We start from the raw sequence: 26,342 nt of genomic DNA on the forward strand, positions 1-26,342 counted from the left end.
CATATGGCGTGGCTGATCGGTGTACATGCACAAAGGCAACTGTCTGTACTGTACTCATTTATCAAAACTCTGTTGCCCATAGCAACCAATCACAGATCAGCTTTCACTTCTTATACTGCTGTGGTAAAATGAAAGCTGCGCTCTGATTGGTTGCTGTGATGAATGCGGCCCACTAGGTGCACCACAAATGCCCACGTCCCGTCTGTAGAACCGCAGCTGACCAGCGTTACACAAATGAGAGTACCAGCGATCAGGAACTGCTGAGCCGCCCGCTGCCAGGACACCTAATCCTCCGCCTGCCGGTATTCATGTAGCATCAGTGACTGGAAGGATTTACAGAGGACTCCATTCAGCAGCCCAAACGCAGACAGGGACGGTTCTGTGCCAGGAGTCAACTCCAGACTTCAGATGCCACTTGCTGCCATCTGTTCCTAATGTCTACAGACAGATTAGTGGTAAGTCGCCACTTGAGGATAGATGATCCGGCTATAATGCAATGTCACTGGTGTCCTGCTACTGGATACAGCGGGCATGAGCAGGGCGTATGCTGGAGGTTACAGGGCAGGATAGCAAGGTCTGCCCTTAGGGCGCCCACCCACTGGCACCCATGTGTCCTTATTTTTCTCCTAATGCACCCATTAAAGTCAATGGAAATTAATGGAAAAGCCGCGAAAACGCGGCAAAAAACGCAGCGAAAAACGCGGGAAAAACGCCGCGTTTTTCACGCACGAAAATCGCAAACGCCAGTGGGTGGGCGCCCTTAGGGCTCATTCACACCGGCGGACTGTCACCGCGTATTACATACATGTATCTCCCGTGTGTAACACGCCTGTGAATGGAGTCTGTGGGCTTTCATTCTTCCCTTCACACCTGCGTTGGAGCTGCGAGGGGAGATCCGTATAAAAACGCAGGCGTAATAAATCGCAGCAGGCTCCATTTCTGCGCGTTTCATACGTACTGCAATGCTTGCAGAAGGACAGCGTTTAACGCAGGGGATGTTTTCTTAAGAAGTCACACTGCGCATGGCCGTGCCGTCATAATCCCAGGCCTGTGCAGCGCAGCCCGGACGCCGTCTGACGGCTCTTCTGCCAGCACAGCGAAAGGGCTGCGAGGAGTACCACGCTCATGTGAATGAGCCCTTCAGGACTCTTCATAATAGGGCTGAAGCATCTGTGAATCACACATTATATATATATATATATATATATATATATATATATATATATATATATATATATATATATATACATATATACACATACACACACACACACACACACACACACACACACACGAAGTAGAACAATGTATGGCTTCATGGTGTGAACTTTTCTTCGTGGGGTGATAACGCGTCCTCTACTACACTTTTCCGTCCCACAAAAACCATCTACTTGTTCACATCACAGTTAGTGGAAAGATACGGCTGTGTGTTTAACGGCTGCGTTGTTTGCTATCAAATGGGGAGAGAAAAAAAAAAAGTGTTCAAATACAAAACTTTATTAAGAAAAAAAATAGTTTGCAGTGAAAAAAATGCCTACTTTGTAAATGTAAAAAGAGGCTTAAAGGTGTAGAAAGGTGTGGCGATCCGTTTAATATCATGGAGGTATGCCTAAGGTGGTCTACATTCGTATGCAGGTTTTCATGTACGTTTATTATAGAAGTTAATCCTAATGAGAACCGACCCGAAAGGTGCCCATATACCTTCAATAGCCTTCCCCCACCTCCCCTACACACACCAATGCTTGGTTAGCTGAAAAAAAAAATCCACTGCCAGGCAGCTGGGAAGCAACTCATTTCCAGGAGAGACAAAAAAGATCAGGTGTTGCAATTCAACGTGCCCAATCCTTCTTTCTACCTGACATAATCAGTTGGGGAAATGTCAGCAGACCCGTATACACGGCAGCTGGTGGGTTCAGATGACTGCAGTCAGATGAGGGTGGGTGGGATGGGGCTTAGAGGCCATAGCGAGAGAGGAGTCACCTAACTAAAAGCTATTCTCCTGTGTGATACAGTGGCCTGAAGCACTTTGTACCACATACCTCAGTTCCATCACTACTACTGAGTAAAACATCATGATACAACCTTGTGACCACTGGGGAAGATATTAAAATAACTCCAGAAACAGATCAACTGCTGCCCCAATACTGAGCCATACACGACACCTTACCTGGAGAACGCCGGGGGGCTGGATGTTGCAAACAAAAACCCAGTATTGTGAATCTTGCCAAAAAGTTTGTCCACTCCGGGTGAAAACAAGGACTAACCTGAAGGATCCCTATATACACACCTACCGCCCGCAGTCTATTCGCTAGAGCATTCTGAGTCATCCAAACTATGAACTGATAAGTGACATGTTAGTCTTACGCTCACTTGGGTTGTCACTCAGCTGCCCCAAACAAACCTCGAGGGAACAAGAAGAGACCTTCAGAATGTTACTTCTCACAGCAACCTTTAAACTGCTCCTTTGTTTCTTCAGAAGTACGTGGTTTTCTCACAGAGGCACCAGAGGAAGCAGGTTGTCGCCTCGCCTTGTTGCAGCCCGCTTTTACTTTATATGTGACCATCTCGGACACGGTTTGGAACATACAATACAACAGAACATAAAGTACAAACATACATGGAACGGCGTCATCCGCAGGTCGTTTGTACAATGCTGTAAGCTGGCATTTGTTTTATCACCCTCTCAGTTCATAAATTGTCTTCAGGGCATTTCCAGACTTTTGTGGATGTAACAAAAACATGTTTTTTAGTGGAAAGTCCGATATTGGGAGAACGCCTCCGCTTGTATGGGACTGCCAATAAGCACGACTAGATATCTGCTGCCATCTAGTGGCCATCCCAGTGATGCACACGGTTTGGGGTCCACAGAACATTTAAGAGATGTAGGATAATCACTCACTGCTGTCCCTTTACCCTATGTTCCTCTTCTGCTTCCATCTCATCTATACCCTCATCATCGTCGTCGAAGTAACGTTCCTCTTCATCCCGATTGACAATGTCCAAGTTATCAAAGTCCGGGTTATCATCGACTTCACTGCCAGAGAAACACAGCAGAAATACGAGATTAATGAAAGGAAAGACGGGATGTTCCAGCTGTGGGCATTCTTCATTTACCCAGCGTTAAAGGGGTATTCCCATCTGAGACAGTCATGGCGGACCCACAGGATAGGCCATGAAAGTCTGATAGGTGTGGGTCCCAGACATGGACCGGCACCTATAACCACCCCCACCCCCGGTTCGGCTGAATGCAGTTGGCAGGAATGCACAAGAGTTACAGAAACCGCTGAGTGGGCTGCGCTATTATCAGAACTCCATTTTGTTTCTATGGGAGTTACAGAACGGCCGTTTCCATAAGTTTTACCAACGCGTTGAGCTGCGCTCAGTTGGGCCCAGAACTCCATGCGGGTCCCACACCTATCAGACTTTTATGGCATATTCTCTATATGCCATAAACATCTCAGATGGGAATACCCCAGAGGTGGTCCGACTGCTGATTGTTATTACAGCCATCCAACTATCAGTCCGCACAGCAGGCCCATGGTGGAGAAGAGTTTACGAAGTGTGGAGCCAGTCTATATAACCCAATGGGAGGTATGGAAACTGCAAGGAGAGTCCTCAAACGACTGCACAAGTGCCGAGGTCACCGCTGGGGTCATTAGTAGAGATGAGCGAACGTACTCAGATAAGCACTACTCGTCCGAGTAATGTGCTTTATCCGAGTACCTCCCCGCTCCTCCTGAAAGATTCGGGGAGCGCCGCTGCTGACAGGTGAGTTGCGGCGGGGAGCAGGGGAGAGCGGGCGGGAGAGAAGGAGAGAGAGATCTCCCCTCCGTTCCTCCCCGCTCTCCCCTGCAGCTCCCCGCTCCGCGGCGCTCCCCGAATCTTTCAGGACGAGCGGGGAGGTACTCGGAAAAAAGCACATTACTCGGACGAGTAGTGCTTTACCGAGTACGCTCGCTCATCACTAGTCATTAGCGCTCGTGCAGAGCGTTTAGACAGGCAGAGTTCACCCCTGGATCGTGGGCTTCTTGCTCAGCGCTTTACCTTCTATGTGTGGAGCGTTTACACGCACAGAGAATCCCGTGATCCTGCGATGGGTTAGAAGCTGACAAAGTCACCGATACCGGGAAATGAATAGTAAACAATTTTTTTGCATTTTCATTCATTTGAGCTAATTTTTAGCGATAATCGTCACATGTAAATGGCCCTCCAGCAGGGGGCGCTCTGTCAGTACACAACCTCTAATAGACAAATTTTCCCTAATTGGTTGGCAATTCTGATAAGTTTTCCCCCGCGCCGTCTGCAGACATGAAACCTCACTGACCTGTAGTTAAAATCTCGATCTTTTCCATCCAAAAACCTCTGATGCATGCGGCTGACGAACTCGTCCCTCATCAGCGCCCGCTCCTCGCTGTCCACCTCTCGCTCTTCATCAGATTGCAGCTCAGACTCTGGAGGAGAAAAGGACCCAGTAAGTAAAGCAGGAAACCCAGAGACAGCAGGTGCAACGCTCCTTTAATACATATCTACATATACATATATACTGCTTCAGAAAGTACAATAGAAGTACAGGGAGAGCCCAGCTGGGTAGAGAACATCTCCTACCCGTGTTCTTGTCCATAAGGGGGCAGTATTACTGCTGAAGACATTCTGCTCAGAGGGGTCTAAGCCACAAACATGCACAGGACCGTTACCCAAGAGAAGGGTTATAGTTCAAGGATACGATACTGCCCCTTTAAAGGGAACCTGTCATCATCTACGAGACCATGAGGTAAAGGGGCAGGGAGTCTGGGGAGCTGCAGATCATACTCATTGGGTGTCCAGGGGGGTATGAATGGGAGGACGCTCGTACAGAGCTGTCTGAAAAAGAGTCGCGCTCCCCATGGTAGCGCCCATCTGGCACCAAATGAAAAACCTGTACGAGAGTACGTGCAGGGAGACTCTGGATTTGACACCGGAGCTGGCGCTTTTGTCAATTGCCCCCAACACCCTGTCCCTCAAAAAAGGCCTCTTAAAGTTCTTCCTTTTAGCAACCCGTCTATCAATCCCTAGGTTCTGGAAGCAGGACAGGGAGGTTCCCAGGCAGGCGTGGGTGGGGGCAATGGATGAAATAGCCCGGATGGAGAGACTGAGGCTAACCGATGACCCCCAGGGTCACGATAATTTCTATAAGACCTGGGCGTTGTGGATAGATATTCGGGAGACACCCTTATTCACCAGATGGCTGCAAACAGGTTCTTGCATATAGAACCAAACGATCAAGGTTGGCCTCTATACCACCGAACCCAATACCTGGATTCCCCCCCCCCCCCCCCCCTTCCCGCTCTTCCCTCCCTCCCTGGTCCCAAACCCCTGTCTTTGTATATGTCACTGTTTGCGAGATGACAAATTTCAAGCAAAACGCATCTCTGTTTGATTGGAAATTTATGGCAATAATATTCATGGAGCCATGAGTGCTCTGCTTAGGTTCAATATCATTTACGCCTTAATGTTAAAATTCAATAAAAATTTATTAAACAAAAAGAGAGTTGCGCTGTCTGCATGGGGACACAACGCTGGAACGGGGCACCCAGCGAGCATGAAACAAACGCTCCCCGGACCCCCCCATTCTCCCACCCAGCGAGCATGAAACAAACGCTCCCCGGACCCCCCCATTCTCCCACCCAGCGAGCATGAAACAAACGCTCCCCGGACCCCCCCATTCTCCCACCCAGCGAGCATGAAACAAACGCTCCCCGGACCCCCCCATTCTCCCACCCAGCGAGCATGAAACAAACGCTCCCCGGACCCCCCCATTCTCCCACCCAGCGAGCATGAAACAAACGCTCCCCGGACCCCCCCATTCTCCCACCCAGCGAGCATGAAACAAACGCTCCCCGGACCCCCCCATTCTCCCACCCAGCGAGCATGAAACAAACGCTCCCCGGACCCCCCCATTCTCCCACCCAGCGAGCATGAAACAAACGCTCCCCGGACCCCCCCATTCTCCCACCCAGCGAGCATGAAACAAACGCTCCCCGGACCCCCCCATTCTCCCACCCAGCGAGCATGAAACAAACGCTCCCCGGACCCCCCCATTCTCCCACCCAGCGAGCATGAAACAAACGCTCCCCGGACCCCCCCATTCTCCCACCCAGCGAGCATGAAACAAACGCTCCCCGGACCCCCCCATTCTGCCACCTGATGAGCATGAAACAAACGCTCCCCGGACCCCCCCCCCCCATTCTCCCACCCAGCGAGCATGAAACAAACGCTCCCCGGACCCCCCCATTCTCCCACCCAGCGAGCATGAAACAAACGCTCCCCGGACCCCCCCATTCTCCCACCCAGCGAGTATGAAACAAACGCTCCCCGGACCCCCTCCATTCTCCCACCCAGCGAGCATGAAACAAACGCTCCCCGGACCCCCCCATTCTCCCACCCAGCGAGTATGAAACAAACGCTCCCCGGACCCCCCCCCCCATTCTCCCACCCAGCGAGCATGAAACAAACGCTCCCCGGACCCCCCCCCCCCCCCATTCTCCCACCCAGCGAGCATGAAACAAACGCTCCCCGGACCCCCCCATTCTCCCACCCAGAGAGTATGAAACAAACGCTCCCCGGACCCCCCCCCCATTCTCCCACCCAGCGAGCATGAAACAAACGCTCCCCGGACCCCCCCATTCTCCCACCCAGCGAGCATGAAACAAACGCTCCCCGGACCCCCCCCCCCCATTCTCCCACCCAGCGAGCATGAAACAAACGCTCCCCGGACCCCCCCCCCCATTCTCCCACCCAACAAGCATGAAAAACGCTCCCCGGACCCCCCCCCCCCCCATTCTCCCACCCAACGAGCATGAAAAACGCTCCCCGGACCCCCCCATTCTCCCACCTGATGAGCATGAAACAAACGCTCCCCGGACCCCCCCCCCCATTCTCCCACCCAGCGAGCATGAAACAAACGCTCCCCGGACCCCCCCATTCTCCCACCCAGCGAGCATGAAACAAACGCTCCCCGGACCCCCCCATTCTCCCACCCAGCGAGCATGAAACAAACGCTCCCCGGACCCCCCCATTCTCCCACCCAGCGAGCATGAAACAAACGCTCCCCGGACCCCCCCATTCTCCCACCCAGCGAGCATGAAACAAACGCTCCCCGGACCCCCCCATTCTCCCACCCAGCGAGCATGAAACAAACGCTCCCCGGACCCCCCCATTCTCCCACCCAGCGAGCATGAAACAAACGCTCCCCGGACCCCCCCATTCTCCCACCCAGCGAGCATGAAACAAACGCTCCCCGGACCCCCCATTCTCCCACCCAACGAGCATGAAACAAACGCTCCCCGGACCCCCCCCCCCCCCATTCTCCCACCCAACGAGCATGAAACAAACGCTCCCCGGACCCCCCCATTCTCCTACCCAGCGAGCATGAAACAAACGCTCCCCGGACCCCCCCCATTCTCCTACCCAACGAGCATGAAACAAACGCTCCCCGGACCCCCCCCATTCTCCCACCCAGCGAGCATGAAACAAACGCTCCCCGGACCCCCCCCCCCCCATTCTCCCACCCAACGAGCATGAAACAAACGCTCCCCGGACCCCCCCATTCTCCTACCCAGCGAGCATGAAACAAACGCTCCCCGGACCCCCCCATTCTCCTACCCAACGAGCATGAAACAAACGCTCCCCGGACCCCCCCATTCTCCCACCCAGCGAGTATGAAACAAACGCTCCCCGGACCCCCCCCCCCCCATTCTCCCACCCAGCGAGCATGAAACAAACGCTCCCCGGACCCCCCCATTCTCCTACCCAGCGAGCATGAAACAAACGCTCCCCGGACCCCCCCATTCTCCTACCCAGCGAGCATGAAACAAACGCTCCCCGGACCCCCCCATTCTCCTACCCAGCGAGCATGAAACAAACGCTCCCCGGACCCCCCCATTCTCCTACCCAGCGAGCATGAAACAAACGCTCCCCGGACCCCCCCATTCTCCTACCCAGCGAGCATGAAACAAACGCTCCCTGGACCCCCCCATTCTCCTACCCAGCGAGCATGAAACAAACGCTCCCTGGACCCCCCCATTCTCCCACCTGATGAGCATGAAACAAACGCTCCCCGGACCCCCGCCCCCCCATTCTCCCACCCAGCGAGCATGAAACAAACGCTCCCCGGACCCCCCCCATTCTCCCACCCAACGAGCATGAAACAAACGCTCCCCGGACCCCCCCCATTCTCCCACCCAACGAGCATGAAACAAACGCTCCCCGGACCCCCCCATTCTCCCACCCAACGAGCATGAAACAAACGCTCCCTGGACCCCCCCATTCTCCCACCTGATGAGCATGAAACAAACGCTCCCCGGACCCCCGCCCCCCCATTCTCCCACCCAGCGAGCATGAAACAAACGCTCCCCGGACCCCCCCCATTCTCCCACCCAACGAGCATGAAACAAACGCTCCCCGGACCCCCCCATTCTCCCACCCAGCGAGCATGAAACAAACGCTCCCCGGACCCCCCCATTCTCCCACCCAGCGAGCATGAAACAAACGCTCCCCGGACCCCCCCATTCTCCCACCCAGCGAGCATGAAACAAACGCTCCCCGGACCCCCCCATTCTGCCACCTGATGAGCATGAAACAAACGCTCCCCGGACCCCCCCCCCCCCATTCTCCCACCCAGCGAGCATGAAACAAACGCTCCCCGGACCCCCCCATTCTCCCACCCAGCGAGTATGAAACAAACGCTCCCCGGACCCCCTCCATTCTCCCACCCAGCGAGCATGAAACAAACGCTCCCCGGACCCCCCCATTCTCCCACCCAGCGAGTATGAAACAAACGCTCCCCGGACCCCCCCCCCCATTCTCCCACCCAGCGAGCATGAAACAAACGCTCCCCGGACCCCCCCCCCCCCCATTCTCCCACCCAGCGAGCATGAAACAAACGCTCCCCGGACCCCCCCATTCTCCCACCCAGAGAGTATGAAACAAACGCTCCCCGGACCCCCCCCCCATTCTCCCACCCAGCGAGCATGAAACAAACGCTCCCCGGACCCCCCCATTCTCCCACCCAGCGAGCATGAAACAAACGCTCCCCGGACCCCCCCCCCCCATTCTCCCACCCAGCGAGCATGAAACAAACGCTCCCCGGACCCCCCCCCCCATTCTCCCACCCAACAAGCATGAAAAACGCTCCCCGGACCCCCCCCCCCCATTCTCCCACCCAACGAGCATGAAAAACGCTCCCCGGACCCCCCCATTCTCCCACCTGATGAGCATGAAACAAACGCTCCCCGGACCCCCCCCCCCATTCTCCCACCCAGCGAGCATGAAACAAACGCTCCCCGGACCCCCCCATTCTCCCACCCAGCGAGCATGAAACAAACGCTCCCCGGACCCCCCCATTCTCCCACCCAGCGAGCATGAAACAAACGCTCCCCGGACCCCCCCATTCTCCCACCCAGCGAGCATGAAACAAACGCTCCCCGGACCCCCCCATTCTCCCACCCAGCGAGCATGAAACAAACGCTCCCCGGACCCCCCCATTCTCCCACCCAGCGAGCATGAAACAAACGCTCCCCGGACCCCCCCATTCTCCCACCCAGCGAGTATGAAACAAACGCTCCCCGGACCCCCCATTCTCCCACCCAACGAGCATGAAACAAACGCTCCCCGGACCCCCCCCCCCCCCATTCTCCCACCCAACGAGCATGAAACAAACGCTCCCCGGACCCCCCCATTCTCCTACCCAGCGAGCATGAAACAAACGCTCCCCGGACCCCCCCCATTCTCCTACCCAACGAGCATGAAACAAACGCTCCCCGGACCCCCCCCATTCTCCCACCCAGCGAGCATGAAACAAACGCTCCCCGGACCCCCCCCCCCATTCTCCCACCCAACGAGCATGAAACAAACGCTCCCCGGACCCCCCCATTCTCCTACCCAGCGAGCATGAAACAAACGCTCCCCGGACCCCCCCATTCTCCTACCCAACGAGCATGAAACAAACGCTCCCCGGACCCCCCCATTCTCCCACCCAGCGAGTATGAAACAAACGCTCCCCGGACCCCCCCCCCCCCCATTCTCCCACCCAGCGAGCATGAAACAAACGCTCCCCGGACCCCCCCATTCTCCTACCCAGCGAGCATGAAACAAACGCTCCCCGGACCCCCCCATTCTCCTACCCAGCGAGCATGAAACAAACGCTCCCCGGACCCCCCCATTCTCCTACCCAGCGAGCATGAAACAAACGCTCCCCGGACCCCCCCATTCTCCTACCCAGCGAGCATGAAACAAACGCTCCCCGGACCCCCCCATTCTCCTACCCAGCGAGCATGAAACAAACGCTCCCTGGACCCCCCCATTCTCCTACCCAGCGAGCATGAAACAAACGCTCCCTGGACCCCCCCATTCTCCCACCTGATGAGCATGAAACAAACGCTCCCCGGACCCCCGCCCCCCCATTCTCCCACCCAGCGAGCATGAAACAAACGCTCCCCGGACCCCCCCCATTCTCCCACCCAACGAGCATGAAACAAACGCTCCCCGGACCCCCCCCATTCTCCCACCCAACGAGCATGAAAAACGCTCCCCGGACCCCCCCATTCTGCCACCTGATGAGCATGAAACAAACGCTCCCCGGACCCCCCCCCCCCCCATTCTCCCACCCAGCGAGCATGAAACAAACGCTCCCCGGACCCCCCCATTCTCCCACCCAGCGAGCATGAAACAAACGCTCCCCGGACCCCCCCATTCTCCCACCCAGCGAGTATGAAACAAACGCTCCCCGGACCCCCCCCCCCCATTCTCCCACCCAGCGAGCATGAAACAAACGCTCCCCGGACCCCCTCCATTCTCCCACCCAGCGAGCATGAAACAAACGCTCCCCGGACCCCCCCATTCTCCCACCCAGCGAGTATGAAACAAACGCTCCCCGGACCCCCCCCCCCATTCTCCCACCCAGCGAGCATGAAACAAACGCTCCCCGGACCCCCCCCCCCCCCATTCTCCCACCCAGCGAGCATGAAACAAACGCTCCCCGGACCCCCCCATTCTCCCACCCAGAGAGTATGAAACAAACGCTCCCCGGACCCCCCCCCCCATTCTCCCACCCAGCGAGCATGAAACAAACGCTCCCCGGACCCCCCCATTCTCCCACCCAGCGAGCATGAAACAAACGCTCCCCGGACCCCCCCCCCCCCATTCTCCCACCCAGCGAGCATGAAACAAACGCTCCCCGGACCCCCCCCCCATTCTCCCACCCAACAAGCATGAAAAACGCTCCCCGGACCCCCCCCCCCCCCATTCTCCCACCCAACGAGCATGAAAAACGCTCCCCGGACCCCCCCATTCTCCCACCTGATGAGCATGAAACAAACGCTCCCCGGACCCCCCCCCCCATTCTCCCACCCAGCGAGCATGAAACAAACGCTCCCCGGACCCCCCCATTCTCCCACCCAGCGAGCATGAAACAAACGCTCCCCGGACCCCCCCATTCTCCCACCCAGCGAGCATGAAACAAACGCTCCCCGGACCCCCCCATTCTCCCACCCAGCGAGCATGAAACAAACGCTCCCCGGACCCCCCCATTCTCCCACCCAGCGAGCATGAAACAAACGCTCCCCGGACCCCCCCATTCTCCCACCCAGCGAGCATGAAACAAACGCTCCCCGGACCCCCCCATTCTCCCACCCAGCGAGCATGAAACAAACGCTCCCCGGACCCCCCCATTCTCCCACCCAGCGAGTATGAAACAAACGCTCCCCGGACCCCCCATTCTCCCACCCAACGAGCATGAAACAAACGCTCCCCGGACCCCCCCCCCCCCCATTCTCCCACCCAACGAGCATGAAACAAACGCTCCCCGGACCCCCCCATTCTCCTACCCAGCGAGCATGAAACAAACGCTCCCCGGACCCCCCCCATTCTCCTACCCAACGAGCATGAAACAAACGCTCCCCGGACCCCCCCCATTCTCCCACCCAGCGAGCATGAAACAAACGCTCCCCGGACCCCCCCCCCCATTCTCCCACCCAACGAGCATGAAACAAACGCTCCCCGGACCCCCCCATTCTCCTACCCAGCGAGCATGAAACAAACGCTCCCCGGACCCCCCCATTCTCCTACCCAACGAGCATGAAACAAACGCTCCCCGGACCCCCCCATTCTCCCACCCAGCGAGTATGAAACAAACGCTCCCCGGACCCCCCCCCCCCCCATTCTCCCACCCAGCGAGCATGAAACAAACGCTCCCCGGACCCCCCCATTCTCCTACCCAGCGAGCATGAAACAAACGCTCCCCGGACCCCCCCATTCTCCTACCCAGCGAGCATGAAACAAACGCTCCCCGGACCCCCCCATTCTCCTACCCAGCGAGCATGAAACAAACGCTCCCTGGACCCCCCCATTCTCCTACCCAGCGAGCATGAAACAAACGCTCCCTGGACCCCCCCATTCTCCCACCTGATGAGCATGAAACAAACGCTCCCCGGACCCCCGCCCCCCCATTCTCCCACCCAGCGAGCATGAAACAAACGCTCCCCGGACCCCCCCCATTCTCCCACCCAACGAGCATGAAACAAACGCTCCCCGGACCCCCCCCATTCTCCCACCCAACGAGCATGAAAAACGCTCCCCGGACCCCCCCATTCTGCCACCTGATGAGCATGAAACAAACGCTCCCCGGACCCCCCCCCCCCCATTCTCCCACCCAGCGAGCATGAAACAAACGCTCCCCGGACCCCCCCATTCTCCCACCCAGCGAGCATGAAACAAACGCTCCCCGGACCCCCCCATTCTCCCACCCAGCGAGTATGAAACAAACGCTCCCCGGACCCCCCCCCCCCCATTCTCCCACCCAGCGAGCATGAAACAAACGCTCCCCGGACCCCCCCCCCCCCATTCTCCCACCCAGCGAGCATGAAACAAACGCTCCCCGGACCCCCCCATTCTCCCACCCAGCGAGTATGAAACAAACGCTCCCCGGACCCCCCCCCCCATTCTCCCACCCAGCGAGCATGAAACAAACGCTCCCCGGACCCCCCCCCCCCCCATTCTCCCACCCAGCGAGCATGAAACAAACGCTCCCCGGACCCCCCCATTCTCCCACCCAGAGAGTATGAAACAAACGCTCCCCGGACCCCCCCCCCATTCTCCCACCCAGCGAGCATGAAACAAACGCTCCCCGGACCCCCCCATTCTCCCACCCAGCGAGCATGAAACAAACGCTCCCCGGACCCCCCCCCCCCCATTCTCCCACCCAGCGAGCATGAAACAAACGCTCCCCGGACCCCCCCCCCCATTCTCCCACCCAACAAGCATGAAAAACGCTCCCCGGACCCCCCCCCCCCCCCATTCTCCCACCCAACGAGCATGAAAAACGCTCCCCGGACCCCCCCATTCTCCCACCTGATGAGCATGAAACAAACGCTCCCCGGACCCCCCCCCCCCATTCTCCCACCCAGCGAGCATGAAACAAACGCTCCCCGGACCCCCCCATTCTCCCACCCAGCGAGCATGAAACAAACGCTCCCCGGACCCCCCCATTCTCCCACCCAGCGAGTATGAAACAAACGCTCCCCGGACCCCCCCCCCCCCATTCTCCCACCCAGCGAGCATGAAACAAACGCTCCCCGGACCCCCCATTCTCCCACCCAGCGAGCATGAAACAAACGCTCCCCGGACCCCCCCATTCTCCCACCCAGAGAGTATGAAACAAACGCTCCCCGGACCCCCCCATTCTCCTACCCAGCGAGTATGAAACAAACGCTCCCCGGACCCCCCCATTCTCCCACCCGATGAGCCTCCAACAGCGGTTTTACTGGAGGAGTTACTCCTGTTGGGAGCTATTAACCCCTTAACGACCAGCCCATAGTGTTTTTACGTCCTCCCGAAGTGGGCTCTATTCTCTGAGGATGTAAAAACATGCTTCCTGCAGAGAATAGTGCCCCTCGGGCTGTGGACGTGACAGCTCCATGCTGTCGGTGTCCGCAGGTAGCTGACAGCATGGAGCTGTCATCCCGGGCTGTTCGGACACCCCCCCCCGGCATTGCGATCGGCGCTATGCAATGGATAGCGCCGATCGCAAAAAAAGTAAATAAAAGGACATAAAAGTTAAAGATTCAGCTGCTCTGATGGATCGGATCACCGAGGTCTGGCACGCTGCTCCCCGCTCTCCTGCCGCTCCGGGGCCCGGAGCCGGTCTTCTGCGCGTGCGCGCCAGGCGGCATTACGTCAGCCGCATGCGCAGAAGGCCCGGCGGCGCGGGAGATTTAAAATCTCCTGGCTCCCGGCTCCTGTAGGTAGCCGGGAGGCAGGAGATGTCAGCGGGGACTGCGGTGAGCGGTCCCCGGTACCGCGATCGCCGTTATCCAATGGTTAGCGGCGATCGCGAAAAAGTTAAAAAAAAAGTTTTAAAAAAGTCAGTTTCACCTCCCCTCATGGATCGGATCCATGAGGGGAGGTGAAAATACTCACCCCCAGTCCTCAGCGGTGTCCCGATGTCCCGGGACCCGAATCCCCGTCTGCGCATGCGCGCCCGATGATTGACATCGGGCGCGTGCACAGACGGGCTCGAGCCCCGGGAAATTTAAAATCCCTCTGCTTCTGGCTGCCATGTGTAGCTAGGAGCAGAGAGATTATACCGGGGACATGATCACTGCTATCCAATGGATGACAGTGATCATGTAAAGTGAAAAAAAAGTGTAAAAAAGTTAAAAAAAAAAAAAAAAAAAGTTTTTAAAAGTTTTTAAAAGTTTAAAAAGCGTACGTTTCATCTCCCCTCATGGATCATATCCGTGAGGGAGGATGAAAGTACGTACCTAAGGCCCCCAGATTTATCCGCGGACCTTACCACAGCTTCTGCACACGCGCCCGTCGCCAAAATGGCGGACGCATGCGCAAAAGCTGTGGATTGCCAGGATAATTTAAATTCTCCCTGCTCCTGGCTACAAAACGTAGCCAAGAGCATGGAGATTTAACGGGGGTCCGCGGTGAGCGGTTCCTGATCACGTGTTCGCCATTATCCAATAATGCCGATCACGTAAAAGTAAAAAAAAAATTTGAAGTTTCATCTCCCCTCACTGATGCGATCGGTGAGAGGAGATTAAACTTTTTACCGGAGGCCTGCGTATTTGAACCCCGACGCGATCCTCCTCCGTGGACCTTCCCGAATTCTGCACATGCGATTGCCGGCAAAAAGCCGGACACATGCGCAGGAGCCTGGGAGCCCAGGAAACTTAAAATCTCCTTGCTCCCAGCGACCAACGGTCACAGAGAGCTTGGAGCAGTGACGGGTGGCCTCGTTGAGCGGTCCCCGGTCACGTGATAAAAAGGTAGTGATCTACCTTTGGCCGGTCTCACATGACCGGATAGGAATGACGGATTCCGCATGCGTCTGATCCGTGGTAATACGCAGATCAATCGCATTGGATTACACAATTCCGCTCACATTAGTGGGTCAGAATTGCGTAATCCACTCGCAGAAAAGAGAACGCAGCAGGTTATATTTTACCACGGATATCCGCAACATAGAGCCCATTGTGCTCCATGGTCATGGATATACCCGCAGTCCATACGCAACTACATTGTATAAGGGCTACGGGTATCCGTGTCATCGCTAAGCGATGGTGCGGGAAATACAAACAAAGGTGTACTGTGCATGACCGACTGTGTGAGTACGCAGTTATGCGCAGTACATTACGCAGCCGTACGCAGGGTCACAGCCGGGCTCACAGATGGGATCCGCTGTGGGCCTCCGCAAGCGGATTCCGCCTGCACCCGCGTGAGCCCGGCGTTATTCAGACCGCTACCTGTAATACGTATTTTACAAGAAGCCCCGGGAACGCTCGCCTACATGCAGTTCCAGGAGCAGCTTGTTGAGCGCCTTCTGTGTGAGACCGCTGCACCTCATCAAGCTTACGGAGACTCACGGAACACCACTTTTTACACCCCATACCCGCCACTGAGGTCATGAAATACCCCCAAAAAGCATGAGAGGAGGGGGGGGGGGGGGAGGGATACTCGGTTTTATTGCCCCATGGGCCCATTCCAACCAGCCTCCGTAATTACCCCTGTCTTCGGAAATACTACACAGTTCACATTTTTACTTTTATCTAAGATTTGCGAACGCCAAAAAGGGCGCGGAGGGGGAGGGGGGGAATTTTTAGGGAGTCAATCTTTATTCTGTACAAATAAGCAATGGGGCCTGGAATTTATTCAGTTGTGCCCTAAAATCCAACAGGTGTTCCGTCCTTTATAGGCCTTGCCATGCGTCCTGTAAGTAGATTAGGGCCACAATGGGTATGTTTCTGAACTCGGGACAAACGGGGGTATCCATTTTGGGGTGAACGTCTTCATTCCTATGTGCACTGTACAAAAAAACTGTTTTTAAATTGAAAAAATTGCCAAAAAAATTGAAAATCGTAACTTTTTCCTTCTGCTTTGCTTAGATTCATTCAAATACTGTGGGGTCAAAATACGCAGCACACCCCTAGATGAATTCGTTAAGGGGTCTAGTTTTCAAAATGGGGTCATTTGTGGGGGTTCTTTATAGTTTTGGCCGCTCAATGGCTCTACAAGTGGGCAATGGGGCCTGAAATTTATTCAGTGGTACCCTGAAATCCAACGGGTATTCCTTTCATTGTAGGCCTAGCCATGGGTCCTGTAAGTCTATTAGGGCCACAATGGGTATGTTTCTGAACACGGGACAAACAGGGGTATCCATTTTGGGGTGAAAGCCTTCATTTATATGTGTGCTGTACAAAAAAAACTGTTTTTAAATTGACACAATAGCCCAAAAAATGAAAATCCTATTTTTTTCCTTTTGCTTTGCTTAAATTTATTCAAAAACTGTGGGGTCAAAATACACAGTCCACCCCTAGATAAATTCGTTAAGGGGTCTAGTTTTCAAAATGGGGTCATTTGTGGGGGTTCTATATGGTTTTGGGCGCTCAAGAACTCTACAAGTGGGCAATGGGGCCTAAAAGGACTTCAAGCAAAATCTATGTTCTGAAAGCCACCAATTACTCCTTTTATTTTGGGCCCCGTTGTGCATGCGGACATAAGATTAGGGCCACAATGGGTATATTTCTGAAAACAGCACAAACAGGGGTATCCATTTTGGGGTGTAAGTCTTCCTTCATATGTGTGCTGTACAAAAAAAGCTTTTTTTAAAATGACAGAATTGCCAAAAAAACAAAAATCACAATTTTTTCCTTTTGCTTTGCTTGAATTTATTCAAAAACTGTGGGGTCAAAATGCGCAGTACACCCCTAGATAAATTCGTTAAGGAGTCTAGTTTTCAAAATGGGGTCATTTGTGGGGGTTCTCTATGGTTTTGGCGCTCAAGAACTCTACAAGTGGGCAATGGGGCCTAAAAGGACTTCAAGCAAAATTTGTGTTCCGAAAGCCACCGGTCGCTCCTTTCATTTTGGGCTCCGTTGTGTATCCAGACATAAGATTAGGGCCACAATGGGTATGTCTCTGAACACGGGACAAACAGGGGTATCCATTTTTGGGTGCAAGTCTTCCTTCATATGTGTGCTGTACAAAAAAAGCTGTTTTTAAAATGACAGAATTGCCAAAAAAACGAAAATCACAATTTTTTCCTTTTGCTTGGTTTGAATTCATTCAAAAACTGTGGGGTCAAAATATGCAGTACACCCCTAGATAAATTTCTTAAGGGGTCTAGTTTTCAAAATGGGGTCATTTGTGGGGGTTTTCTATGGTTTTGGGCGCTCAAGAACTCTACATGTGTGCTATGGGGCCTAAAAGGACTTCAAGCAAAATTTCTGTTTTGAAAGACACTGACTACTCCTTTCATTTTGGCCCCGTTGTGGACTCAGATATAACAATAGGGCCACAATGGGTATATTTCTGAACACGGGAGAAATAGGGGTATCCATTTTGGGGTGTAAATCCTGATTTTCATGTAAACTATAGGAAAAAAATATATGTCTTTAAAATGACAGATTTGCAAAAATATGAAATTTTACTTTTTCTCCTCTAAATTGAATTAATTCCTGAAAAAAAACTGTGGGGCCAAAATACTCCTGACCCCTCAGTGAATACACTAAGGGGTGTAGTTTTTAAAATGAGGTCATTTGGGGGGGGCATCTATTATTCTGACACTCATGAGCCTTTCCAATCTCGGCTTGGTATAGGAAAACAAAGTGTTCCTCAAAATGCTAAAAAGTAATGTTAAATTTGTACGTCTCCTAAATAGTTTAAAAAAAAACGAAAGTTTTTCCAATGTGCGCCCAAAATAAAGTAAACGGGTGGAAATATAAATCTTAGCAAAAATTTCTATATTATGTTTGCACATATTTAAGATATTGCAGTTGGAAATGTGAAAAAATGACGATTTTTTCAAAATTTTCCCAATTTTGGCGCTTTTAATAAATAAACACAATTTCTATCGGTCTATTTTTTCCGCCTAAATGAAGCACAACATGTGGCGAAAAAACAATGTCAGAATCGCTTGGATATGCAAAACCTTTCTGGTGTTTTTCCATGTTAAATTGACACGTGTCAGATTTGCAAAATTTGGCCTGGTCATTAAGGCGCAAACAGGCTTGGTCACTAAGGGGTTAAAGCAAAGATAACAGCGAGCGTACGAGGGGGAGGGGGGGGGGGGGGTGTATGAAGAGTTTAGTCTTAAATGTGTGACTTAAGATGAAGGACTTCAGATTCGGGGACTTTAGACCCACATATCCAGTTCCTGCTCGTCTTCACTTGTGTCAGTCACGTGGTTTCCATCCATTTACAAGGAGCTCCCTGACTGACAATACTCCCCAGTGTACATCTTGTGCCATGTATGCCGTCCTTGACCAGCCGTTGGAGGGCGCACACTGCTGTACCAGATGTGAGCGTGGTGCCCATTTGGAAGCCCAGATCCTGGATCTAAATGAGCAGCTTGCAACACTGAGATCCATTGGCACCATGGCAAGGAGTTTGCTGGTCACTGAGCGGGCACTCGCTGGGGTAGATGTGGGGGTGGAGGGTAGTTTGGGAGAGTAGGATGAGCAGGCAGCTAGCTGGGTGACAGTTAGGAGGAGGGGTAGACGGAAGAAACCCAGGGAGGCTGGTCCTGAACTGGCACAACCCAACAAGTTGGCAAAGTTGGCAGATGAGGGGGGATGTCATTACAGGGGAATGTCTGCTCCAGTAAGAAGGGGAATAGGAGCGCAGGGCCGGCTAGGCAGGTCCTGGTAGTGGGAGACTCAATTATTAGGGGGACAGATAGTTGTCTTCCTGGCGCTCGAGTTCGGCACATCATGGATCGGGTTGACAGATCACTGGGAGGAGCTGGTGGGGATCCAGCGGTCATGGTACATATTGGCACCAATGACAAAGTTGAAGGTCCTTAAAAACGATTTCAGGGAAGGAGGAGTAAGCTTAGGGCAAGGACCTCCAAAGAAGGGTTTTCTGAAATACTACCTGCACCAAGTGCCGCACCAGAGAGGCCGAGAGCTGTGCTATGCTCCTCCGTATAGCGGTGTTTGTATCTGCCCTTGTGCAGCTTTGTATTACTATATTGTCAATATGGCCGCTGGCAGTGATATTTGAGCTATCCACTAAAGAACCTCAGGGGGAATATATCGCCCTGGTCTAACTTGAGCCACACAGCCAAGGTCGTCAAGCACTCGTGTGATGACATGATACTGGTAGACCACCACACACCTTTTTTTTTTGCGTGTAAGCTATTCTCTCTCTGTTATCTTCCACCAGAACCTGGGGAAAAGCTCTCTAAGGGCTCTTTCAGACAAGAGTATATTGGCCATGGTTTCACGGCCAGCTGATACACGCTGCCCATCTAATGCATCAGTGCAGATGGGAGTATTCCCCAGTGTAAAAAGAGCCGGCAAGTATAGCGCATACAGAGCGCATTTCAGTCGGACGTTTTTACGACGGCCAGAAAAGTTCTGGAACTATCTTCAGCCAGAATACGGCGGCCGCTGCCATAGACTCCTATGGGAGCCAATGACAGCTGCTGGAGAAGCCTGACTGCTAAACTCCTTCCTCCTCCTCTCTGCCCCTTGCCGGCTGTCTGCAATAGGAGGGGGCAGCTCTCATAGGCTCCCGTAGAAGTCTATGGCAGCGGCGGTATCCCGGGCTCGGCGTATACTTGCTGGACCCAGGCCATCTGAATGGGTGCATAAACAGGAGATGCAGCTATGACTTGGTGACGGCTGGCTCTTGTTCACGTGGTTTTTGGCCACGCTGGGGTCGTGACTCAACCGGCCGAAAATTGTTGCACCCGTGTGAATGAAGCCTAAGACACATGAATCCTGTCAGGTGTTGGGGCGAGTGTCCTGTCCCAAGATTCACCTGCATGTTCATTTGCACCTGGCTGAGGATCTTTGGTCCAGGTTGTTCCTGGCGTCCCTCTCCACCATTGTCTCCCATCCTGTCTCGAATTCACACACCCAGACTTCGTAGCATGGGGAACTGTTACTATTCAAAGGGGAAATTCATAACTGGGATTTTGAAAACTCAAAGAACTTTTTCCAGACACCGGGTATATCTCTGGGACTGGGAGCGTTGTCCGAACATAACCCAGCAATCCCAGGGCTCGTGGAATCGCACACCTGCTAATAGCCCTGCACATATCACGTCTGGTAGATGAAGCATGGCGGCCATAGCTCATAGCTCCCCTAATGGACTGCCTCCTAGGGAAATAAAAACGGAATATTGAATCGGGCTTCCATCTGGAAGATCTGCGCATCTACTTAGCCAGCCTTCGGTGATGTCATAAGGAAGACGGCAGAGGCGGAACCGGGAGGGACTTTAAAACTGAAGGGGGATCTTCTCCCCCATTGGCAGACGCAGGAGTTGCATCTAAATTCAGGACTGCCCACCTTTCGGCGTGCTCCTCGCCCCAGGACTATCTGACAGCTTCACAGGCCGGTATCTTCTATTCCTATTTGTTTTCAGGCTGTTTTACGTGTATTTGGCGCTCCTCGCCCTTCGTACAGGTTTACCCAAGCATTAGAATAAAACGTTAAGGAATCTGACTAAATAAAGTTTTGACGCTTTAAGCGATCCATAACCCCAAATCCATAACTGACCTATCAGAAATGGTCAGCGGTTGCAGCCAAATGTGTTGGGGACCAAATTGCACCCTGCAGGGCTAGCATGCCCCATCTTGCACAAGTGCTGGATCCAGGGGGCTGGATATAAGTTGACCTTGCAGTCTGCCCCTGAGTGCCGTAAGTCACAGGTTGGTGATCGTCAAACCTGAAAAACCCCGTTACAGTGCCCACTCGTACTGGCTACAAGTGTTACACACATGGCGCACACCCTTCCCAGCTACACCCCTCTTATTTTCCCTATCTCCGTCATCCTCCCGTAGCGATGGCGAGCAGCATCGCTCAGTGTGTTCCTTCCCACGCAGTCCTACAAGTGAAGCTTCCAGGGCACCATTGGCATAACAATGTTGGCGCTCTGCAGCACCCGACCAGCACTACAGCCCACCACCGTGCCCATCACGCTCACATGACCAGTCACAAAAAGAAGGTGAGGGCACCAATCTAGGACTGACGCTGGTAGTCGAGGTCGGAGCCTCAGAATAGTGCATACTCAGCAAGGGGCGACATGGGGAATACGAACTCTGTCCCCCATCCTGAAGCATAATGGGAGCTTCATGAAATAAATGTATTTAGCAAACACCAATTTGTAAAAATCCTTGAAGGGGTTTGTCTACGATTAGAAAAACGGGTCTGCCGTTTGCAAACCAGCGTCACGTTTGTCCATGAGATGCTTCTGGTATCGCTGTTCACCTCCATTCACTTGTCCGGGGATGAGATATAATGCCAGACGCAGCCCATGAACACACAACACCGATCTGGGTAGTCAGCAGACCCCTTTCTGTAGTCCGGGACAAACCCCTTTAAGATAGCCCACATGTGAATTACAATAGTGGCCAGGCTGGGAGGTGAAGGTGACGGACCTTCCTCTGCACTGTCGTCGCTCTCCTCCTCCTCCTCTTCACAGCACTGCTCCATCTCCCGCTGGGCTTCCAGCCTTCGCTGCAGCGACTGCTCCGCGCAGGAGTTCAGGAGAACATCCGATAGAGAGGTTGCCTCGGCCATGTCCCGACTGTTCTGTGACATGATCTCCTCCTCGCTCTGGTACCGGCCCACGTAGTGCTCATACATCAGGGGGTCCCGATCTCGCATCTGCTCATCGCTGAAGTATTCTCCGGCTATGGAGAGGAAAACAACGGGATTACTTATCGGTAATAAGACACCAGGCGAGAGGGTCCGCCGCCCCTCCGGACAGCAAACACAATATGTAAGTTACCCGAAAAGTGCTGCGCTATACAAATAACAAGTCCCTAGTGACCCTATGCAGTCAGGTGAAGGGAGAATTAAAGGGGGTTGTGTCCAGAAGGGTCTCTTGCATCCACAGGACGGGGGATAACTATGATCAGTGGGGTTCGACTGCTCCATTCATGCGGGAACCTTCCGGATTGATCCCAGCGACTCCCACCCACCATAAGGTTACCCGCTATCCTGTGGATACGAGCCCTCTAAAAGGATACGTATCGCCTACATCATATTTACTAATTAAAACCAAATAGTGAAAATATTTTAAGGATTTTTCTGTTTTTTTTAACTATTAATCTTGTGAATTGTAAATAACGTGAAGACCCCTTCGTGACGCGCCGGTCTGCACCGCAATGAACAACTCCTTTTTCTTTTTTTTTCACTGCAGCATTTCAGAACCAAAACTTTTTCCAAAATGAGATACCCGTCATTGCTTGTGGTGAGCCGGCGGCCTGCTGGACTGCGGATGGACCGGCCGGCGAGCTCAGACATGCGCAGTACAGATTTTCCCACGCCGTCACTAGACGATGACGCGGGTCCTGCGACCTTACTACAATGCGAGCTGCAGAAGGGCCGCAGGGCTTCCATTGACTTCCCAGGAGCCGCATGAAAATAGAGCATGCTGCGATTTTTCCTCTGCGAATGGGCTGTTGCTGTTCGATCGTGTGAGCGGACATGTGGATGCTCCATGGGTTGAACTGGTGCGGAATACTGCGGATCGTCCGCACGGATTCTGCTATTCACACTTGGTCGTGTGCCGCCGGCCGCGATTTATTGTGGGAGGAGCTCTGGTCTTCATTTACGCTATTTTTTTGGAACCACATAAGTTTTATTGCTTTTTACTCCATTTTTTCCTAGAGGCAAAATGACCAAACGGATTCCGGCCAGCCATACAGATCATAGATTCATTCTGCGGGTCGGTACGATCATGTCACCACCAATGGCGCGCACCGTGCAGGTGAAAGAGCGTACAACATTTTTCTCTGGATTATTACGAATGCGGCGATTACCAGATTTGTAACTTTGTAATATTCTTGCATAGTAAACAAGAAAGGAGGCGTTCGGATTATTTAGGCTTTCCTCTTCTCCCCCTAGGGGACTTCAATAACCTTTATCATTCTTATAATAGACTGTTCTACTTCAGTATTGCAGTGTATTATAGAGCCTCACAGGCCACCGTAGCTGAAGACCCAAAGGGCATATTAAAGCCTCCAACTGCCATGCTGCATTGGTCATGCGCCATTCACTGTTCATGTGACCACTGCAACCAATCCCTGTCCTCAGCAGTCACGTCTGCAACGAACAGCACATGATCCAGGGAGCGGCTTTCGGCATTGGACCAGACTGGAGCCGGGGGACATAGTATGGGGCAAGTACATTTTTTCTTCTTTATTTTAGCCGCTCATCTGCCCCTTGCTAATTTTTTTTTTTAATATTCAGAAAAGCCCCCTGGCTAGGACATTGCAGAGACCCCTGTAGTACAGGCAGAGTCCCCGCGGCTCCATAGGACACAGCCCAGACATGTACAAGGGTGCAGTGTAATCCTCATACAGACGCCACTGCAAGGAATATAGGAGGCGGATGGTTGTGAAGGGTCCCAACGTTTGCCTGAAGACCTCCTTGCAAGACTGGGGATACCCACAACAAGAACCCTCGACTAACCTGTGATGGTGAAGACCACCTTCTGAGAATGTCCTACCTGAGATCAGCTGCTGGAGGGCTGCGTACCTCTTGTTCCGGACCCTCGTATGATGGACTTTCTTGAGCGAGTCTTTGCGGATCTCCTTGAAGTAGAAGTCAGCAGTGTAGTCCCCTGATAAGTGGCTGAAGCACTCAAGATGTTCTTCTTTCAGAACCTTCCGGAAGCGCTCCAGGAAGACGAGCGGTTTGTTGGTGTACAGGTCCAGCAGCATGGCCATCTTCTGCTCCTGGCTGAACTCGGGCTCGCCCATCTGCTGGCTGCGGATCGCCACTTGGCTTGAGCTGATCTCCTTGAACATATCTAGCAGAGTGCCGTTGTCCAGAGCCGGAGGGGCCTCACTTATGGGGTCTTCGCGGCTGCCCAGTTTGCGGGCCACTTTCAACGCCTTGGCCAGCACCTTGCCATCGTCCATATAAGTGTCCATCTCATCGTCGCAGACGGGTTGGTCATCGTCTGGCTTCTTGTGGACGTCCCCCGCAGGGGCCGATCCGGCATCTGAGGGAGTAACAAACAATTGTTGGTGCTCTTCCTGGATCTGTAGATGTAGCGAGTCTGACCCGCCCCCCCCCCCGCCGCAGGTATGTAGTCACCAATGGGGGGGGGGGTGGAGGCAGCTGACAGCCACTGACCACTGCCACAACGCTCCGACCGCAGCAGGTAACCAACGAGACGCCGCCAGTGAAGGCCCCCCGCCGCAGGTATGTAGTCGCCAAGAGGGAGGGGGAGGGGGAGGGGGAGGGGGGGGGGGGGTGTGGAGGCAGCTGACAGCCACTCACCACAACGCTCCGACCGCAGCAGGTAACCAACGAGGCGCCGCCAATGAAGGCCCCCCGCCGCGGCAGGGCTTATGGGCAACACTGAAGTCACTGTCAGGCAATACTGAAGTACTGCGGTATATAAGGACGGAGACAGAAAAGAGCGGCTGAAATGTTTCAGATATTAGATATTAAAGCATAAACCCCCAAACACCCCGTACCCCATTAAAACCATGAAAAAAATCAATTAGGCGGCAATACGCCAAAAATGTAAGTCTGTATCACAGAAGGGACCGCGGGCGCGCCTCACGGGGGCGGAGAGCCAGCCTGTTATCAGCGCCCCTCTGGGTACCACATGGCAGCCCCCCATAGCGTCACACACTGCTGCTGCTTCCAGCCCACGACTTACGGTCCTCCTCCTCCGCCTCGCACGCCGATTTCCCCGGTGACTCCTGACTGACAGGACTGGAAGCTGCCATGTTGCTTCTCCCGGATGTTGCGCCGCGCCAACCGGAAGTGCTCCAGCAGCCATCTTACTACACCCACAAGCGGCGGTACGAGCCGAGCCGGCGCCTCCTAATTCCTCCCGTTTCTTCTTGTACCCGGGTGCTCAGACGTCGGGGTTGCGCCGTTCATGTCCTTGTGTCATGAAGCCATTATAGATTACGTGTAGGCCGTATGCCCCGCCCCTTTACGGGTGACGTCTCAGTTATGTCTAAGCCCCGCCCCTTTACGGGTCACATCACAGTTGTATCTAATTATACATTATCCTGTTGGTATATACAGATCTATTGCAGAAACTTACCATAAGCAGCATTCCCCGTGATGTTAACCCCTTCAGGTTTCGCCCTCCCCCTTCGGTCCGTTCCTGACTCTTCTTCGTCCTTCGCCATGGCGGTTTCTTGCGGCTCGTGTGCTTCATTGGTTCTATGTGATCTCTATAATGGACTGAAAACCGTTTACAACTTTCTAAGTGGAGTGAAATGCGAAAATATGCAATCTTTCCCCCTTGTAGGGGATTGTTTTCAGGGCGTTCGCACTGCGGCGGAAGCGCCATCGCTTTATTACGCTTCCAAGCAGGACAGCGCGGCGAGCATTCGGGTCTGTTACGTTGTACTTTATGGTACACCCGACCGCCCCCGTCCGCGCCTCCTGCCGGTGATTCGCCGTTTTCCGCTGTGGAGTTTATATGACTTTTTATTACACTTTTCTTGGTGACGTCTGACTCATCATGTGGGAAAAATCCCGCGTTAAGCCTCCCGCCCGCGGCCGTGCCAGGCTCTGCCCACGGAATACTGCAGCGGGGTCCGGCCCGGCGCCCCAAAGACCCCACACTCCCCGTCTGGTGAGCCGGCAGACATGGGCAGTACAGCGATGACACGGCCGGCGGCGGGCCCAATCACGCGTTAAGCCTCCCGCCCGCGGCCGTGCCAGGCTCTGCCCACGGAATACTGCAGCGGGGTCCGGCACGGCGCCCCAAAGACCCCACACTCCCCGTCTGGTGAGCCGGCAGACATGGGCAGTACAGCGATGACACGGCCGGCGGCGGGCCCAATCACGCGTTAAGCCTCCCGCCCGCGG

The 26,342-nt window shown here is 54.0% G+C and overlaps 1 protein-coding gene across 2 annotated transcripts; it reads right to left on the bottom strand.

Annotated features, from left to right (window-relative positions):
• Window positions 1-1,476: 1,476 nt before the first annotated feature.
• CCDC97 (coiled-coil domain containing 97) lies at window positions 1,477-25,814 on the bottom strand. Of its 2 annotated transcripts, none has more exons than XM_066582004.1 (5): window positions 25,567-25,814; window positions 24,004-24,501; window positions 21,926-22,180; window positions 4,325-4,451; window positions 1,477-3,034 (listed from the first exon to the last, which is right to left on the bottom strand). In XM_066582004.1, exons 1-5 carry the CDS (start codon window positions 25,652-25,654, stop codon window positions 2,896-2,898), a joined length of 1,107 nt encoding a protein of 368 aa, XP_066438101.1. In that variant the 5' UTR covers window positions 25,655-25,814; the 3' UTR covers window positions 1,477-2,895. The 2 variants fall into 2 exon arrangements, with proteins under 2 accessions (XP_066438101.1, XP_066438102.1); XM_066582005.1 differs by lacking the exon at window positions 25,567-25,814 and adding an exon at window positions 25,171-25,281.
• Between the last annotated feature and the right edge of the window lie 528 nt (window positions 25,815-26,342).

This window comes from Eleutherodactylus coqui, chromosome 10 (genome assembly GCF_035609145.1).
Source record: "Eleutherodactylus coqui strain aEleCoq1 chromosome 10, aEleCoq1.hap1, whole genome shotgun sequence".
NCBI classification, from domain to species: domain Eukaryota; kingdom Metazoa; phylum Chordata; class Amphibia; order Anura; family Eleutherodactylidae; genus Eleutherodactylus; species Eleutherodactylus coqui.

Excerpts from the sequence above, each read along its gene's own strand:
- CCDC97 (XM_066582004.1), bottom strand. The coding sequence starts at position 25,654 with ATGGCGAAGGACGAAGAAGAGTCAGGAACGGACCGAAGGGGGAGGGCG. Across the intron at positions 22,181-24,003 it reads CCTCCAGCAGCTGATCTCAG|CCGGAGAATACTTCAGCGAT; the intron begins GTAGGACATTCT and ends TCCTCTCCATAG. Across the intron at positions 3,035-4,324 it reads GATCGAGATTTTAACTACAG|TGAAGTCGATGATAACCCGG; the intron begins GTCAGTGAGGTT and ends TTTCTCTGGCAG.